The following is a 17,412-nucleotide window of genomic DNA, read 5'->3' on the forward strand; positions in this document are numbered from 1 at the left end:
AACCAGCAAAGATGTAACACCTCTCAAATTGTTGTTGGTCACCTCTTGTATCCTTCCAATCAAAGATCTACCAAGCAACTTCTTAGGCACTCTTAACAAAGTAATCCCCTATCGGGGGTTTTTTTTAAATTCTCTTTTGTTACCTATCCTTTTGTAGATGAGAACAATAGCTACATTCTCTCAAACATTTCATACAGATATAACTTTTAAGCTATTCAGTTAAGTAAACTATATTCACATTTGAATATTACCTGCAGCCTTAATAATTTCCCAACATTTTCCTAATATTTATATTAGGAAATATATTTTCATACTTTTTGGTCATTAACATTTAAAGTATTAAATTCAATCCTACTCTTTGAGATAGCTCTGTAATTTCTATACAATACTGGATCTCCTGTATTTCCTCCATTCAGTTTCATCTCAAATCACTCTTATTTTAAGCACATTCGTGGCTCTGTTTTAGCCTTTTTCACTTCATCGTTTCAGCTTTGCATGCTTTTTCATACTTTCTCTTACCATAGTTCCACACCCTTTTATCACACTGAAATTTAATTCTTTTTTATTTATTCCAAGTAGCTTCCTTGTTGTCTTTCCTTATGTCCACTTCCTGTTTATTCCATCTGAGAGATTAATCTGTCTTCTAAACCTTTGGCATACAGGACTCATGCTTTCTCACCTTGCAGTCATGCCACTTTTAGTCTTATTTCTTTCGCTTCATTTTTTTCAATATTAATACCAATTAATGACCTGACCAATATTCAGAACCTCTCATAATCCTTTGGAGAACATGAGATAAGTGAGAATGAGATGAGTGAGAATGAGATGAGTGAGTACAAGAAAAATGACTGGGCCATTTGGGGACCCAACAGAGAATAAGCATAGTGACTGTATAGTGAGTATATGGTTAGAAAAAGGTCTGTTTGAAACAAATAGTTTAAGCATAAGTCTATTCATGCACATATATGAAAAAGGAATTATTTCAAAGGTAGCTTTGGTTTAATTGCTTATGATGAAAGACAGAGAGAATTGGTGAAGGATACATGGGTGGTAAATGCTTTAACTGTACTATAAATTGAAGAGCTTTCTACCATGCACAACTATATTACTCTAATTATTTAATCTCAAAAATTGGTAATCCAAGTTTACCTTTCAGTGAATCACTTTCAGCTCTCATTATGTCGATTAATGAATTCTCCAGTGAATGCATGTCAAAAGTTCTTGTACGATCCTGCAAATAAACACAAGGAACAGTTTAGAGCGGGAGCTAAGCAAAAGAGCATTTTCAGTTATTTTTTTCAATGTACTAATCACTTCTAAATATAAGAACTTTAAGCAGAAATTAACTAGAAAGTTATTCATGGCTTAGTAAATATCTAAAAATGCCACATATTTTGCTAAAACTGTACATATACCTGAACAATCCTTTAGAACTCTGGCCGATCTCCCACGTTATTAAAAGTATCATACATAATTTCAACAAAGTAAAATATAATTTCAAAACATAATAGCTTGCATGTTTCAAGTAATTATTATTCATAGATTACAAGAAACTCATCAGCCTACAATTTAGTCTGCCAACAATAAAGCCAAATCAAGTGAAATAAAAAGTGCCTCCATATTGGAATATTAAACATTGCTTTTGTTGACATAAACCTCGCTTATCTATTCAAAAGGATCCCATTCCATTGAGAATTAGATACAAAAGCACATTACAATTCTTTTCTATGGTTCTTTCTAGCAACACTTCCTTGGCTAAATCATACAGTTTTAGAGCCAAGTGACAACTTATAGTAGAAGACATAATTCTTATGTTTCAATAAGGATGTTTCTGTTGTCAATATATACAATTCACAAATAGCTGTACTGAGGGTTTTCTGCTCTATATTTCATTATACTGCTCTAATGCAAATGCAACTGAAAATGCAGATTGAAAGTGCTGTATACTAAGTGTAATCAGTTTGATTCTCCACAATTTAATTAAAAGCTATGGACTTCAAACTTAAGTGAAAATAATTTTATAAGGATAAAATTATAATATAATATATAATATTATATATTATAATAACACAATTATTAATATAGGAATATGTAATTAAAATTCATTCACAAGTCCTAATAAACACCAATAGAATACTAAAATATATCAAGATAAAAATGATTAAAAGATCAGAAATATTTTTAAATCTTATCTATATAAATAAAAATGTAAATGTTCGTTTGTTCAAAATCTTAAATCTCCAAAAGTTCTTCACCGATTGCTTTGAAATTTTGATACAACGTTGCATTTGAATACACGCATGTTTTTATATACCTATATTATATAGATGTCACACCTGTGACAGGTAAAAACATGCTTTTTTGAAAAACAGCGCCATCTGTTGGACGTAAAAGCAACACAAACATGCGCTTTCTCTTTTCTTTCTTTTCCATTTAACCAGACTGAGCCACAGCAACGCGTGGCCGGGTACAGCTAGTATTACAATAAATAAATAAATTACTATCTGTGGATAGTAAGTGAAAAACTGTCCTTTAATATCCAAAGTTCCAAAAATTTATTATTTTTAAAATAAATCCTAATCCTGTAAGATAGAACTACAGGGCATTTACTATGTACTTTATAATTAGGTAATGTACTATTCATTGTCCTATATACTGCAACTATCAATAATTTCAGGATACTGCAGAAAAAAGTATAAGAATACTCTTTCTTAGAAATATTGGTATTCCAGATTGGCTGGTATTTCAGCTAACAAGATTACTCTGCATTTAGGTTAGAATTATATTATAATTTACATAAACATTTCATTGAAATGACTGACTAACATATTATCATCATATACTCTCTGTAGATCTGGAACATCTATATCGAACAATTCTCTTATAATATCCAAAGTCCTATTTTAACATAAGCTTACACAGTTCAGTCTAGTCTACGATTGTGTAAAGCTCAAATTAATACAGAACCATAGAGTTCAATGAATGGCTTTGATCCAGTCAAATATCTAATTATAATTTATTTCTCACTTGAGAGTAGGAAGAAAACGTCTGAAGGAAAAATGGAACATAAATGGATTAATTAATATTATGCTCTTAATTAATATTTAAGCTCTTGCATTGACCCACTTTAACTTTAACTTGCTTCACTATATTTATTAATGCATAGCACTGTTAATAAAAACTAGCTTGATGTAATGGTTAAGGCATCAGGTTAGAAGCTAGGAAGCTGTTATGACTCAGGTGGTTGAGGCAAGGCAGATCTCTAGAGAGTTCTGGCCAATGGCCCTCCAACAACCAGTAAGGCTCCACCCCCACGCTACCCTGAAGGCAGCCACACTCAGTCCCCCCAAACAACAGTCCCTATAGTACAAAGAAAGCCCACAGAGTAGGAGCACGCTCACAGGGCAAGACCCAGGGTTCCAAATCCAATCCACCAGGCAGGGTCCAGGCATAATACAAGGGCAATCCTCAAGACAAGAAGCAGGTCCCAGAAAAGAAGTGGTTCCAAAGCTCAAGTGAAGCAAAGGCCAAACGCAGGCCACAAGAGAAGGGCGAGGTCCAAAACAAAATGAGAAGAGCAATCTTCCAAGCGAGGCCAGGCAAACAGCAACAGGCAGGAATAAAAGCCGGGCGAGTGTAAGCCAAAGCAAACAATTGTTCCTGGCAAAGACTAACTCCCCACGGCTTCTCCTTAAGTTACTCCCCTCCATGTGTTCCTTGTGAGGACGGGTGGGGCGACCTCCTCCCGAGTAACCTTGCAGCCCTTCTCTGGGCTTGCCTACACTCCCTTCTCCTTGCCCTTGGATCAAGTGGAGTAGGCAGCTGTTCCTCATCAGAAGAGACCGGTTGCCTATCAGCACCACTGCCAGTCAGCAGCCGATCCTCCCCTGTGTCTGTGCAGGCAGGCAGCTCTATCTCAATGCCTGAGGGGCCCAGGACAGCATTGTCCTCAGCCCCTCAGCCCCTGACGTGCCTTCCCTGTCAGATGGTCCCAGCTCCAACTCCTCCTCCTTCTCCTCTGAACTGGCCTCTGAGTGGGCCATGACAGAAACCATTAGTTCTAACCCTGCCTTAGGCCCAAGGCCAGCTGGGTGACCTTACTCCAGTCACTTTCTCTCCACCTTAGAAAGGAGGTAACAGCAAACCATTTCTGAAAAACTTTGCCAAGTAAGGAACAAGGACTTCTCCAAGCAATATCCAAGAATTGGACATGATTAAATGGAAGGAGTAAAAAGTCCCTCGAAAAGAATAAATTGATTAAAGCATCTCTGAAACAAAAATCTATAGACTTTCAAAAATCAAAATAAACTTTGCTGTGCTACATTTGAATACAATTATAGAACTTCTTTTGAAGAGTTCAAATCATGTAACATTTACGCATATTACAGTTCTGTGAAATGGTATCAACATGGACATGAACAAAATGTGATTTTTGATTTAATCATCTAGTTCAGTTTGGTAACTTTTCTATATCTAAAACATCAAAATGAATTAGTAGACATGTTCCAGATACCACTTTGTATTTCAAGTTCAAAGGCAGCTCATCTTACAGACTCATTTCCAAAAGCAATAGCAACAGCACTTAGACTTATATACTGCTTCATAATGCTTTACAGCCCTCTCTAAACAGTTTACAGAATCAGCATATTGCCCCCAACAATCTGGGTCCTCGTTTATCAACCTCAGAAGGATGGAAGGCTGAGTCAACCTTGAGCCGGTGAGAATTGAACTGCCGAACTGCTGACAGCCAGCAGTCAGCAGAAGTAGCCTGCAGTACTGCTTTCTAACCACTGCGCCAGCACGGCTCTTAGAACGAATGAAGAAGAATGAAGAGTGGGAGGTAAAATTTAAGAATACAACAATTCTGTATGTTCTTTGAAAACTGAAATGTTGAAATGAAATTTGACAGTATGTATATTTATTAAATAATTATCCTCATTTCAGTATCACAGTTATTTGAAAAACTATATATACTTAACATCTACAATGCGAGAGAAAACAAAAAGTAAAATATAAAACAAAATTTGAAGCAAAGCTTTTCTATCATTGAACTTTATCAGTACGTTTAAATTAAAACTGAAATATCAATTTTTAATACTCTAAATGAGTATATTAACAAGTTAATTTTATATAGGGATGAACTCCATAACTGAAAAATAAGTCAATTAACAATTCATATATTTTCTCTTAGCAAAACTGATAGGACTGAATTATGATGAGTATGCTCCAGTTTAAAAAGTGTTATTTCAAGATTGAATCCCTCCCCTAAAACTTATAAAATAGTTGTGTTAGAAATACAATGTGATAATCTAATGTAACATGTTTTTTTTAATGTGTACTTATTTTATTAAGAATTCAACTTATTCTTGCTAAGATATCATGCACTGGTGAAGAACTCATATCTAATATGGCATCGGAACTCATTTTGTCTATTACCAACAAACAGTGCCATGCCACAGCAGTGGAAGGATGCCAATTCTTTTCAGTCTTACAGCACTTTCTAGTCACTGTTTTGTCCTTTTGTAGAAATACAGAATAAAAAATTCCACATATAAGTTTTAAAAAAACCAGTTTAATTTTGGATTTAACAGAACGTTAAGGAAAAGCTTGAAACTTTTTGAGTTAGTCATTCAGTCAGCATAATTACTGGGAGGCTGCCATGAAGTCAGTGCAGTATCAGATTTTTCACCTTGATATATTTTGTAACAATGTTTGTGAAAAGCATTAATAAATGTACCAAGAATGACTCCACAGTAATTCAATACATCTAAAGACATAAGAAAAGCAGGTACCACACAGACCATTTTTTAACATATTCTTATAATATACATTTTCTTGGGCTTGCTAACAACTGATAATTGTGAAAAAATATAGGTAATTTCGAACAGACAGACTCCCTTAACTGGCATTCTTAGAAGGTGAGAAGCTAGAGTCGTATTAGGTCACACTACCAGATTGACAAGTAGTTGAGCCCATAAATAACTTCTACTAACTTTCACCCTACTCCATTTTTATTTAAAAACAGTACACATTGATGGATGTATTCCGTATTCTTTATCTTTTGATCTCTGCGTGTCAAAAGTTTTTATTCTACCATCTCCACTGAAGGAAACATGGAGTCTGTTTTCTGTTCTTAACATAGGAAGGCTGAAATAGCCCCCCTCAGTGACACTATTCTGCAACAATTTCTATGCCTTTTCCATAAAATGAATATTTTTTGGCAGATTTTTCACCTTTACCCAATATCCTGAAATTAAAACTTGCAAAATTTTGTTATACTAAATGGCCATAAAATAATTGTGGAATAAAATATCTTGCTTTGAAGAAAAAATATAATAAGGTATAGATAAGGGATCCACCACCCTTATTTTCTAAAAGCTTACAAGCAAAGGGATTAGTCCATATATTTCTGTAGCAGTTCATCACGCTGTAAATTTAGGGGTTCATGTAAATAAAGATGTACCAAAGATCCTAACCCAACTGCTATTCAGGAGTTCTATACACAGTATCATGCATCAAGTACTGTATCACAGAAAAGACACACTGATAGAAACAAATGGAACAAATAAGAAACTGCTCCTGAAATATTAGAATCAAACTTAGGAGGTCAGCCCTTCTAATTGTATTGCCTTGTGTTCTAAGCAAAATACATTTAGCTATAAAAATGACCAACTAAATGCCATAGGTACACACTGGAAATGCAGATAAAGAATAAAGGAATTAGATCAACGTCTAAATAAAAGTAGGTTTACTTTTTAGATAACGTGGTCTTGTGCTTATAATATATCATTTTCATAAAACCGAGTATCCTCGAATAGCATTTGGTTAGCTTAGTACATTACTGAATGCAGTAAAAACAGTATTGTACTTTTTTACTTTCCTTCCCTGCCTTAACATTTAAAAAGGGAACTTGCTTGTTTCAATGGGAGAAGGCAAAACCACTATTTCACTCAGAGGGCTCCTATTTCTGTTTATTTTAGTTCATGTCTAAATTTCAAAAAAATGTTATGTAGCTCTGGATGAGACCTTGGAAGAGACACAAAACTGTCTTGATGGCTCAACGTGAGATAGCTGCAAATGTTAAGTTCATTCTGAGATGATATAGTACAAAAGGGCTATCATACTTTATTTCAGAATGTATAGTTTGGCTCTCACACCTTTTTATAGGAAAGCACGGAATGGTCTCTCACACCAAGTTTTTACTTCTCCAAAAGCTGAAAGAAGCTGTTTTAATCTGCTACGTTATGTGATGCTAGTTGTGTGATATGGATATACCAAAAGAGGAAAACAAATCCACCGCCTGTCAGGTATGAAGAATGTTTGCATATTTGCTCATGAGCTTCTCCATAAAATTTGTAGCAGTGGGCTTTCTCGAAAAATACGTATCTACAAATCCCTTTTGACATGCAGTAAATTATATCTTCTGCCAACTAACTCCCTCCCCCCCCCCAACTCCCATGAGGCACAACAAGCTGAACAGTCACTTCCATGGCCACACATTACCTACATGAGTAAATCAATCCAGTTTGATGACTATGCTTATATAATAACTGTGACCAGCTCCACAACAAAGTACTTTAGATTTACTACAGCATGGTATAACATAGTTTTAAGTTAAAGGTTTTTTTTTTTTTAAAGAACTTACTCACAAGATCCTGAATTGTGAACTCTACAAAGAACACACAAATAATTGTGCTAATAACAGCCTGACTAATCAAGGTTACAGTACCAATTTAGTATTTTATTCCCTTGAAGATAGCAGAGTGTCAGCAAATAAGGAAGTACGGTAACAGCTGTTTCTTAAAGCAATATCAGGATCTTATACTATTTTCTTCATTTAATCAGGGCACAAAAAGCATATAAGACTTTAATTAAATCTTACAATTTTATGGGGAGGCTTGGTAAAAAGGGAGCCAAATGGTACTAATAAACATTTGTTTTATATAAAGCAAAAAACTTCAGTGAATATTTTTTTTATTACCATAATTTACTTTGTTAAAAGAAAAATAAAATTATTGGCTTTTTTGCTTAAAGTTATTTCAAAATAATTCAGACATATGGAGGGGAAATAAAACATAACCTACTTATAATTTGTTTTACATTCTTGCTTTAACCATAATGTACCAAAATTAAATAAAGATTTTACATTCATTGTGACATTCAAAATGAGAAACCATCAGTTTGAAATCATAGTTCCAATTATGTCTACTATCCCTCCAAGCAAAATGAAAACAATCTCTGCATACACAGCATTTACTACAATCTTTTTGAAGTTACTACAAATGAACACAGAAATATGTGTTTTTGAAAGCCAATGTAAATACAGACTGAAACACCAAGTTCTTTTTTCAAAAGTAGCCAAATCTCTTTATTTAATAATATCCTACTCCCAAGTTCAAGATATGGAGGAGGAAAATGGGAGGCAGGAGGGAAACTCTTTGATTACTTCCCAATCATGTCCTATAAGTAATCAAAGAGTTTCCCTCCTGCCTCCCATTTTCCTCCTCCATATCTTGAACTTGGGAGTAGGATATTATTAAATAAAGAGATTTGGCTACTTTTGAAAAAAGAACTTGGTGTTTCAGTCTGTATTTACATTGGCTTTTAAAAGAATAGCAAAGATATTGGTACATAAGGCAGACAGTATGGACTCCTGCAATTCATGTACAGGTCCCATCTTCTCCTGTAGTATATAATGAAGTTAATCAAGAATATTAGTGCCGGATTTTGCAGTTAGACCAAACTTTACTATGAGGCAAGAGGAACAAGAATCCAAAATTAGGACATCAACCATTAATGTAACCTCTTGCACCACAATGCCACAATGAGTTCCCATCTTTGTGGTTTTGTACCTAGTTCCTACCTAAGTAAAGCATGCATACAGTTTAAAGCATCAAGATATGAGTCAATTTGTGTTCCTATCATCTGAACAGTAACTGATGAAAGTTCCAATGTTTCCCAAGGTGAGGCAACAAACATTATATAAAAAAAAACATGCTTGGGTGTGTCAAATTTGTTTGTAACGAAGGCCTGGGCTTTCAAATAGGTGCTTTTAAAATGAGAAATCTTTAATCATCTTCATCTTTGAAGAAGAAGGACTCAGTGATTATGTGATGTATCCGGGGCTCTCTTTATTGAGCAGGCATATATCCACCCACCATATATTATTCGCACTATCACATATTTGAGTCAAGCTCAACTGCTGATGAATTCATGGGGAGATGCCTGTAGTTTTTATGGTTGATCAACACCTTCTAGGATTTCTTTTTTAATTTCCCAATCCAACCTGTAGCCCTAGGAGTTTTTAGTGATCTTCCATTCAAGTACTAACCAGATCCAAACCTTCATTTGATTAATAGAACATAGATAGATCCATACAAGCCTCCCCCTCCTCCACTCCACATTCCCAGTCCTTCTAGATTTCCATTTTCATAGTTCCTAATCAGCCAACATTCCTGAAGGGCGACAAACTGGGAGAAATTGCTAATATCTTCAAATTAATACAGGTACAAAAAATGAATTATGTATATATTCTTGGAAATATAAGATATTACTCATAATGATCCATTTTCAACTATTGTACTAAATTAGAACATAACATAATCAGTAGGCTAAACATGCTTCAGATTGAAAGGGAATAATGTACCTAGGAGGGTAGTCACATAATCCTGGGGAAAAAATGTAGCTGTTTTAAGGAGCTGTAGACAGATACTAAATGATTGCCTCCGCATGCCCCCCAAACACCTTTTTGCCTTCAATGCTGTACTGTAAGCACTAGGTTTCTATCAAAATGTCTTGGTCTTCAGCAATATCAGTAGTGACAGCACTTGGCTAACCATAGCTAGGCGTAAAAACTAAACAGGGTTTGGCCTGGTTAGTACTTGAAGGATTACCAGGGGTGAAAACTAGACAAAAACAAAAAATCCAGAAGAAATATTTAGCAAATTTCTTTTCTTTTACTGCCAAGAAAACTAATGGACATGTCCATAAAATCACCCGGACTTGGTTGATTTGACCAAACCTTCAATTACAATCAAGTGGCTACCAGCCTTTTATCATTTTGAGGATTAACCATTTGCTTTTGTCCTACCTCTACTGGGCAACAGAGAAGACTGATACACGACGACAGAGTTTCTTTTTTTAGCAGGGCAACCCTAGCATTAGAACTTGCACACACATATGTAATTGGAGATCAAACAGTAAACTGAACTCCATGTTTAAAAGAAGTGGTGTATCTTTATATGCATTTTCATTTTTTTACCTTTACAAGGGGGAAATGAAAACATATTGAAAGAGGTTCTAAATCTACAGGTTGTCAACTTCACGTTTCCCCATGGAAAATGCTACAGTGGGAAAAGACAGCCTAAAAATGCTTGTTTGGAGTGCATCAAAATTGCCTCAGATGCTTTCTCAGTCATACACTTAGGATCACCTCAGTCCATATTTCTTTCTTAAGCAATTCCCAGAACAACATGACTATAAATAAAAGGTTCTGATGTACATTCCAGATTGTGGTTATGTAAAAAAAAAAAAAAGGGTGGAGAAAAATGGGACAAGCATGTATTGCCTTATATGAAGAACAGCCACTGTGAACGTAACAATACCAAATGCTGGGCTGGAGCTACAGGTTCATACAATCATGATTCAACTTTAGCAACATCTGTCAGATGTACAGGCATGCGTTCTTTAAAACACTGAATCCAATTTCAACCTTCTTGAGCAATAAGTAAAACAAATACCCTCAAAGGCAAGCCGAGGATCAAATAAACATTGAAAAAGAGTCTCACTACTTTTAATCCAGAACATTGCATCATTATTATTATCGTATAGCTAGTGTAGAGGAAAATTTAAAGAAAATAGAACAAAGTCTGCTGTTTTTAGTAAATATTCAGATGCTTGCCTTCATAGCCATCAACCATTCTTTATAAATTATTCTATTTTCTTTACCTCTCTCATAATTTTGCCTATGAAATAATAACTCCATTTTGCCTGCTTTGAATTCATATTTAGGACAACTAAAAACAGATTTAGCAAAATATAAATGTAGCGTATCAAATTAAAATATAATTACTTGGTATATCAGAATTATTACAAATTTTTCAAGAAATCTATGTACACAAAACCTTGTTTATTTCAATGAAGCTATAGATGAAAAAAATCATTACTATTTTATTTTTTTTTGCTGGAAACATTTCTTTAACAGCTAAATGTGGGAGAATACTCAGTATGCAGCAGTTGCATGTTTCAACTTAATAAATTCCTTCAGGGCAAGTGAAATAAGCATACAGCTATTCATTTTAGAAACTGGACTTCTGCCTAGCAGCAAGGATAAGTTTTCCTATTTCAACCTTAACTGTCTATAGTGCAGAACAGTGTCCCTGTTCTACAAGGAAGTACACTAGCAGGAAAGACATGTTTGCATACGTGAAAGCATATTTGAAATCTGTTACCGATAGGCCTCTGCATTCTGTTATGAGTGCAGTGAAAAATAAAGCTATGAATGCTCCTTTTAAAACAAGACCAGTATAAGTTTTATAATAATTCTGATATATTTTCTTCCAAATTGCACTATCATGATGAAGTATACATTTTCATTGTGAAAAATATGTGGGTTTCTTCCTCACTGAATTCTCAGCAGAAGTTTCTGTCCCTGTTTAAAAGGAAAGGTAAAGATAGCAAAAGATTTTTCCCCTACAAAGAAAATATTTTAAGTAAATTGTATTTTTATTTATATCTCTTTCTCCCTCCGCCCCGATTTAATCAGTAATTTCAAATGTTCAGAGCACATTGCAAAAAGCATAATGCATTGATACATGTACTGTATTATACTTTGAGAATTTTAAGCAGGTTGTATTCTAAAATAGAAAAAGAACAGGAACAAAACATAAGTGTTCCAACAATAAGCAACCTTTCCTGTCACTCCCAGGTCGAAATGTTTGAACCTGTCACCTTAGATATAACACATGCGCACGCTTGCATCTTAAACAAGGACTGGCTCTTTAAATCTAAGAGAATATGAACCACGTGCACAATTCCATACTTCTGTGTTCCTGGTTGGGAGCTGCACTGCAGTTTTTACTAGCTCTGCATGCAGTTTTCTCATGCTAAAGTATTAAAGGGGAAAGGTAACATAGAGACACAAACAAAGCTCACATTATACTGTATCCTTTTGTTCTGTCAGAGAACTCAAACTGGACAGTTCAATTTGCCATACCTATCTTTAAAAAGCTGCCACTTTGGCAAACAAGCAAGAAAAACCAACAAGCATTGTGTAATTGCTGTTTACCCTTTATCTGTGCACTAGGGGGCAACTGCTACTGACTACTGAATTGCGCTGCTGCAGCTACCATCACTTCCCTCAGTATTAATGTAGCATTAAATCTATGGATATCATCGAACATCTTCGTTAGCGGCAAATATTTTGTTCATTTTAAAACTTCAAGGAGCCTAGAGCACCAATAAATACATTGTCAGCCCATTCTCTATTTTCTTCCTAACAACCCAGTAAAAGATCCCTCATGCAGCACTGCAACATCCCAACTGGGAAAAACAAGGGCAACAACCACTATTAAAGGCAAAATTGGGTTCTAGCCTCACACCAATACCCATTTTCAACTGTCTGATCTTCTATAATGTCATAACAAAATTAAGGTCCTGGATGAATAGAATCTGATTTCGTCTTCAATTAAATCAGGCCTAGGCACTTACAAGCTATCGGTCTGAATTTTAGTAAAGATGCATCTTAGCATCAAATGACAACGCTTTTTTAAAACAATCGTCTCAGTTTGTACATCGTACAACATACTAAGCATCTGCATGAAAACCAGGCAATGCTCTTTAAAAAGAAAGCCAGGTTAGCAAAGGCCTTTTTGCATCAGAGTTAATCTCTGAAGGATATTCATGTCTGTATTTCCCGTGGCACCAAGATAAGGCCAGCTCCTCTATTAGGGGAGTCTGTGATTATTACATTTGCATAAATGTTGCAGAATTTACTGAATTTTCATTTACTAAAGAAAAGGCGACTTCTCTATATATGGAAGCTATTTGTATGTGTGTGTGTGTGTAACAAATAATATTGGCCCAAATTAATGGTATTCTATTTGTTATTTCTCCCAAGATACCACATAGCAGTAATATTAAACATGGCTGAAAAGAGGTCTTATAATTAAATGTATCAGAGGCAGAATTGAATTGTAGGTGTTCCAAGATCTTAATCCATATAAAGCTTTGTAAATATATTTTTGCACCCACTTTCATTCAAATAAATACTTATCTTGCACAATCATGTTTAAAAAAAGAGAACCATTTCATGTGGAAAAGGAGGAAGGAAAAAAAAGCACTATCTGCTTCATGCTGCAAAAAATAAATGCCAAAAGATTACTGGAGAATTTTCTAGATCTGCAATACTCAGCTGTTCTTTGAAGTCTTGCACTTGCCTTCTCAGCACTGAGCACAGGCATTTCAAATTAAAATGTACTTCATTAAAATATGTTCCTTTTGCTAGGATTTGGTCCTGATATGGCCAATTTGCTCTTCAGAAAAAAAAAAGATCTCAGCATATTGCCACAAATATATACAAGATTGGAATAATAATCCAAAGGATAAAAACCACATAATAATATTCCAGTATTCCAGGACAAAACATTTCACTTGCATCATGCCTAGGTCTGAGGCCTTAATTTATGAAGAGAAGGACAATGCTTTATCCTACCACAGTGCAGTTTCTTTATATAATCACAATTTGCAAAATGAACTATTAAAACAATGAACCGAATCTTGCTGCAGTAAGGCTCAACCATTACCCCTGTACTCCAGCTGATTCATTGTATTAATGGATTTATGAATCCTCATATTGCTTCCTGATTTATTATTTCATGATTTCTATTTCAGGTGCATGAACTAAAAAGAAAATACAAGACATGTCCTCTGGGTAGTCTAACCCAATTATAAAATAGTTTTCTATATTTAACAAAAGTATGGGTTTTGCCTATCTACCAGTTTTCCAATTACAACAAAATTAGGTCACAGCACATATCTGACTATACCATGTTGAGAAATAACAAATATTTTACAATTTTATTTTTTCATCACCATTTTAAGGGTTTGCTATCTCAATAAAAAAAATACTGAATATTCAAACCTAAGCACAGCTAATAAAATGCAATATATTGTCAAGATTTTCACCGCATTGTTTAAATGGCAATTTCTAGTGGTAATTAATGTTTATAAGTAGAAAAATCGGTACTACTCAGCCTATTTCCTTATAGCAAATGGCTACCCTCCAATAGAAAAAGCTCTCTGAAATAGTCCATATCTATTTTTAGTAATGACTTATAATCTACTACTAAAATATATTGCCCTTCCTAACAGAGACCAACTCAACATTTTAAGATTGTTATTTGAGCTACATTTAAAAACACATATATTCCAAACTGAATCAAAATGAAAATTATGCTTGCTGTACAAAGCTGTAGATGTATTTTCTATAGTTTTAGGAACCGGTAATTATTAATTGCACATAATTCTATCATATTTTAAAAGGAGCACTGCTTCAACAGTTTTTGTGCTTTAGGATTTTATTCAGTTATAAGGATAGCTCCAATTATTGCTCTTGTAGTTGTTTTATTGATCAGATAATACTGATTTGACAGCAAGCTAACTAGATAATAGATTTTCTATTTAGTTTTAGGTATTTCTCTGACAAACACTACACAGAGCATCCATGATTCAGATATGACCAACCATGGCATGAAATGTCAAAGGATGAACTACACATTTAGGTGCATTTTTAAAATTAAGTTTATAATTTTGCATTTTTAATATCTGAAGCAATGCAAAGATAAAACCTTGCAATTTATGCAGTCTTTCCTAGATATCTTTATACAGCACTCTATCTCATATTAATAAAATGATCTCACCTGAAAGGGAAAGATATTGTCAGCTCTGTTCAAACTGTCTTCCATCCAAGATTTTGGAGCAAAAACGGAACTGGGTCGTGCATACTTCTGCAACTGGATATGATTATTTGGAAAATTCTTCTTCAGGGGTGAGATGGAATTCAGGGGTGTTATTCCTCCATTCAGTCCCCTGCGGTGATCTCGCCCTTGGGACCCACCCCACCCACCACATCCACCACCAGGACTCCATGAGGAAGATGGTGTAGGTGATGGGCTTTGGTAGCTGCTCCATGGAGAGGGTGGTTTGTTAAGATTATTAGCAAGATGAGGCAGTTGATTAAAAGCAGCATTTCTATGTGTAAATGGAGGTGGATGAGGGCTTGCAGGAGACCTCCTCTGTTGTTGATGCTGATTGTGATGATGTTGAAAATGGGGGTGATGAGGGTGGTGCTGAGAGAGGGGTCCAATCTGAGGGGAAAAACTACCCCCAAAACCAGGACTGACATGATGTGGAAAATTCTGAAACAGCAGAGCACCATTATTTGCTGAAGCAGGAGGTACCCCTCCCTGGTGGAAGAAACTGGCATCTTCATTTATTATTGTTGAAGACGAAGGAGCTATAGCTGCTGCTGACCAGTTACTGAAACCAGTCAGAGAAGATGCAGTAGATGTCAGGGGCTGGCTTGAAGTACCTAGCCCTGTAGCCTCTTGATAATCAAATCCTGTTAACACTGGCGATTCTATTCTTATTTTTTCCTTCCCATTGCCATTTTCAGAAGAATTATCCCCCTGGCTTTCTTCAGATTTAGCTTTCTCAGAATCAGGCAGCATGCCTGCTTCCTGACTTTGACTAGGGGAAAGCTGCTGTTTTTCTAGGGAGTCTTGTTTTTCCTGTTGTTGACTTTTAGATTTTTCTGACCCCAGAATCTCATCCTGAATATTATGGGCAGCTGGAGCAGGAAAAAGCCAAGCTGACCCAGCACTACTGCCATTGGCAGCTGTGTTATTTATAAAAGCAGCAGGATTGGGGGCTGCATTTTGATGGTGATGTGGAGGCTGCAGATGTGGATGAAATCTGACTGGAAAAGCTGACTTATTCCCAGTGTTGTTCTGCACTAACACGCCAAACCCGTAATCCCCCATTTATTTTATTTAGAATCTGAATTCCTCCTGGAAAGAGAAAAAAAAATCTTTAAATGGTTTTCTTCTACTAAAGCAACAGAATAGAAAATATCTTTTTATGACAACTTTCTTCCTACCCACTTGAGATATCTGATTTGGATATATTTCCTGGATTCTTGTAAGTGAGATCACTTAAAATATTGACATGGGTCAATTTGTGTTCACTTCCTTCTAATAGCCAGAAGGAATGGAAAGTAAATCTTTGGTTAACAAAATAAGAGCTTTCCTTTTTTAAAAAGGAAATACACAAGAATGAAGTGGGGATGAAAGAAAGTTCCAGGGAATTTTTCTTAAAAAAAGATATATATAGATATATATAGATATAATATATATTAACTTTCTTGTCTTACCAACTGCCTCAACCTGCTCATGTACACATTAATGAAAAAAAGATACCATGACATCTGGTACTCCTCACTCCTTCACAGCTCCAAAAATATATTTAAATCTGGAATCATTTAATAAATTCTATATAATCTAATATATATCTGTGTTCTACTCTAACAGTCTTTGCTGTGGAAAATGTAAAGATTTTAGCTCAGGATTTCTTTAGGGAAGCAATTTCTAGAAGAGAAACCTCCCTCCCCCACAACCTGTGCTGCTACTGCCTTTGCCTGTAGGACTATGAATAATATGACTTATGCGGATGCCCTTCTGACAAGGCCTTTCTATCTCAAGAGGGAGGGTGTGAGGATTTGTTCCTTTTTCTGATCTCTAAATATTGGCATTCAGTGAGTGCTGAGTGTATGTGTACAGACTGAGTTGAGCGGGCGAAGGGTGGATTCTTGCTGCTGCTGCTGCTGCTGGCTGGCTGGGTGGGTGGGTGGGTTCCTGCTTTTTGAAGCTCGCCTTCTATTATGATCCGATATTTACGTGTCCTTCAGATGAATCCTGGCTGCCTGCAGAGGAAAATTTTCACCTCAGAAAATCAGCAGTCAAGTGTCTGGAGGGGGATGGAGGAAAAATACCCAGACAGCATAAGGTTAAGACATTTTTTTTAGAAAGCCATCAGCAGAATAATTGATTGGGCAAAAAACGAGAGAAGGGGCTTGGGCTCAAATCCATACACTGATAATATCTAGGAAAGGGAGGCGAAGCTTCCTTTTGATGAGATTTCTTCGCGGGGGGAGGGAAGGAAATACAGGTCTGATGCCGCCCTTGCTCTCTCTCAGAGGTAAGAGCTGGCAGCAAAATGGGGATTTCACCACCACTACCCGCGCAGAGGGGAGGACTTTACCTCTGGAGGGGAGCAGTCTCCGCCGGGGAGGGGACGACGCTGGCGGGGAGTCGGACTCCTCTCTCCCCCATGGGAGCCGGTTTCTCAAGGGAGGAG

The 17,412-nt window shown here is 35.8% G+C and overlaps 1 protein-coding gene across 1 annotated transcript in view; it reads right to left on the reverse strand.

Annotated features, from left to right (window-relative positions):
- The window catches only part of CPEB4 (cytoplasmic polyadenylation element binding protein 4), a 54,692-nt gene extending 38,652 nt beyond the window's left edge, over nucleotides 1-16,040 (reverse strand). The window contains exons 1-2 of the mRNA XM_015818625.1: nucleotides 14,919-16,040; nucleotides 1,150-1,231 (exon numbers count right to left, since the gene is read on the reverse strand). Of these exons, the coding sequence (XP_015674111.1) occupies nucleotides 1,150-1,231; nucleotides 14,919-16,040 (1,204 nt within the window). The remainder of the gene's footprint in view (nucleotides 1-1,149; nucleotides 1,232-14,918) is intronic.
- Nucleotides 16,041-17,412: the final 1,372 nt, after the last annotated feature.

Source organism: Protobothrops mucrosquamatus, unplaced genomic scaffold (genome assembly GCF_001527695.2).
Source record: "Protobothrops mucrosquamatus isolate PMUCROS unplaced genomic scaffold, P.Mucros_1.0 scaffold_141, whole genome shotgun sequence".
NCBI lineage: Eukaryota > Metazoa > Chordata > Lepidosauria > Squamata > Viperidae > Protobothrops > Protobothrops mucrosquamatus.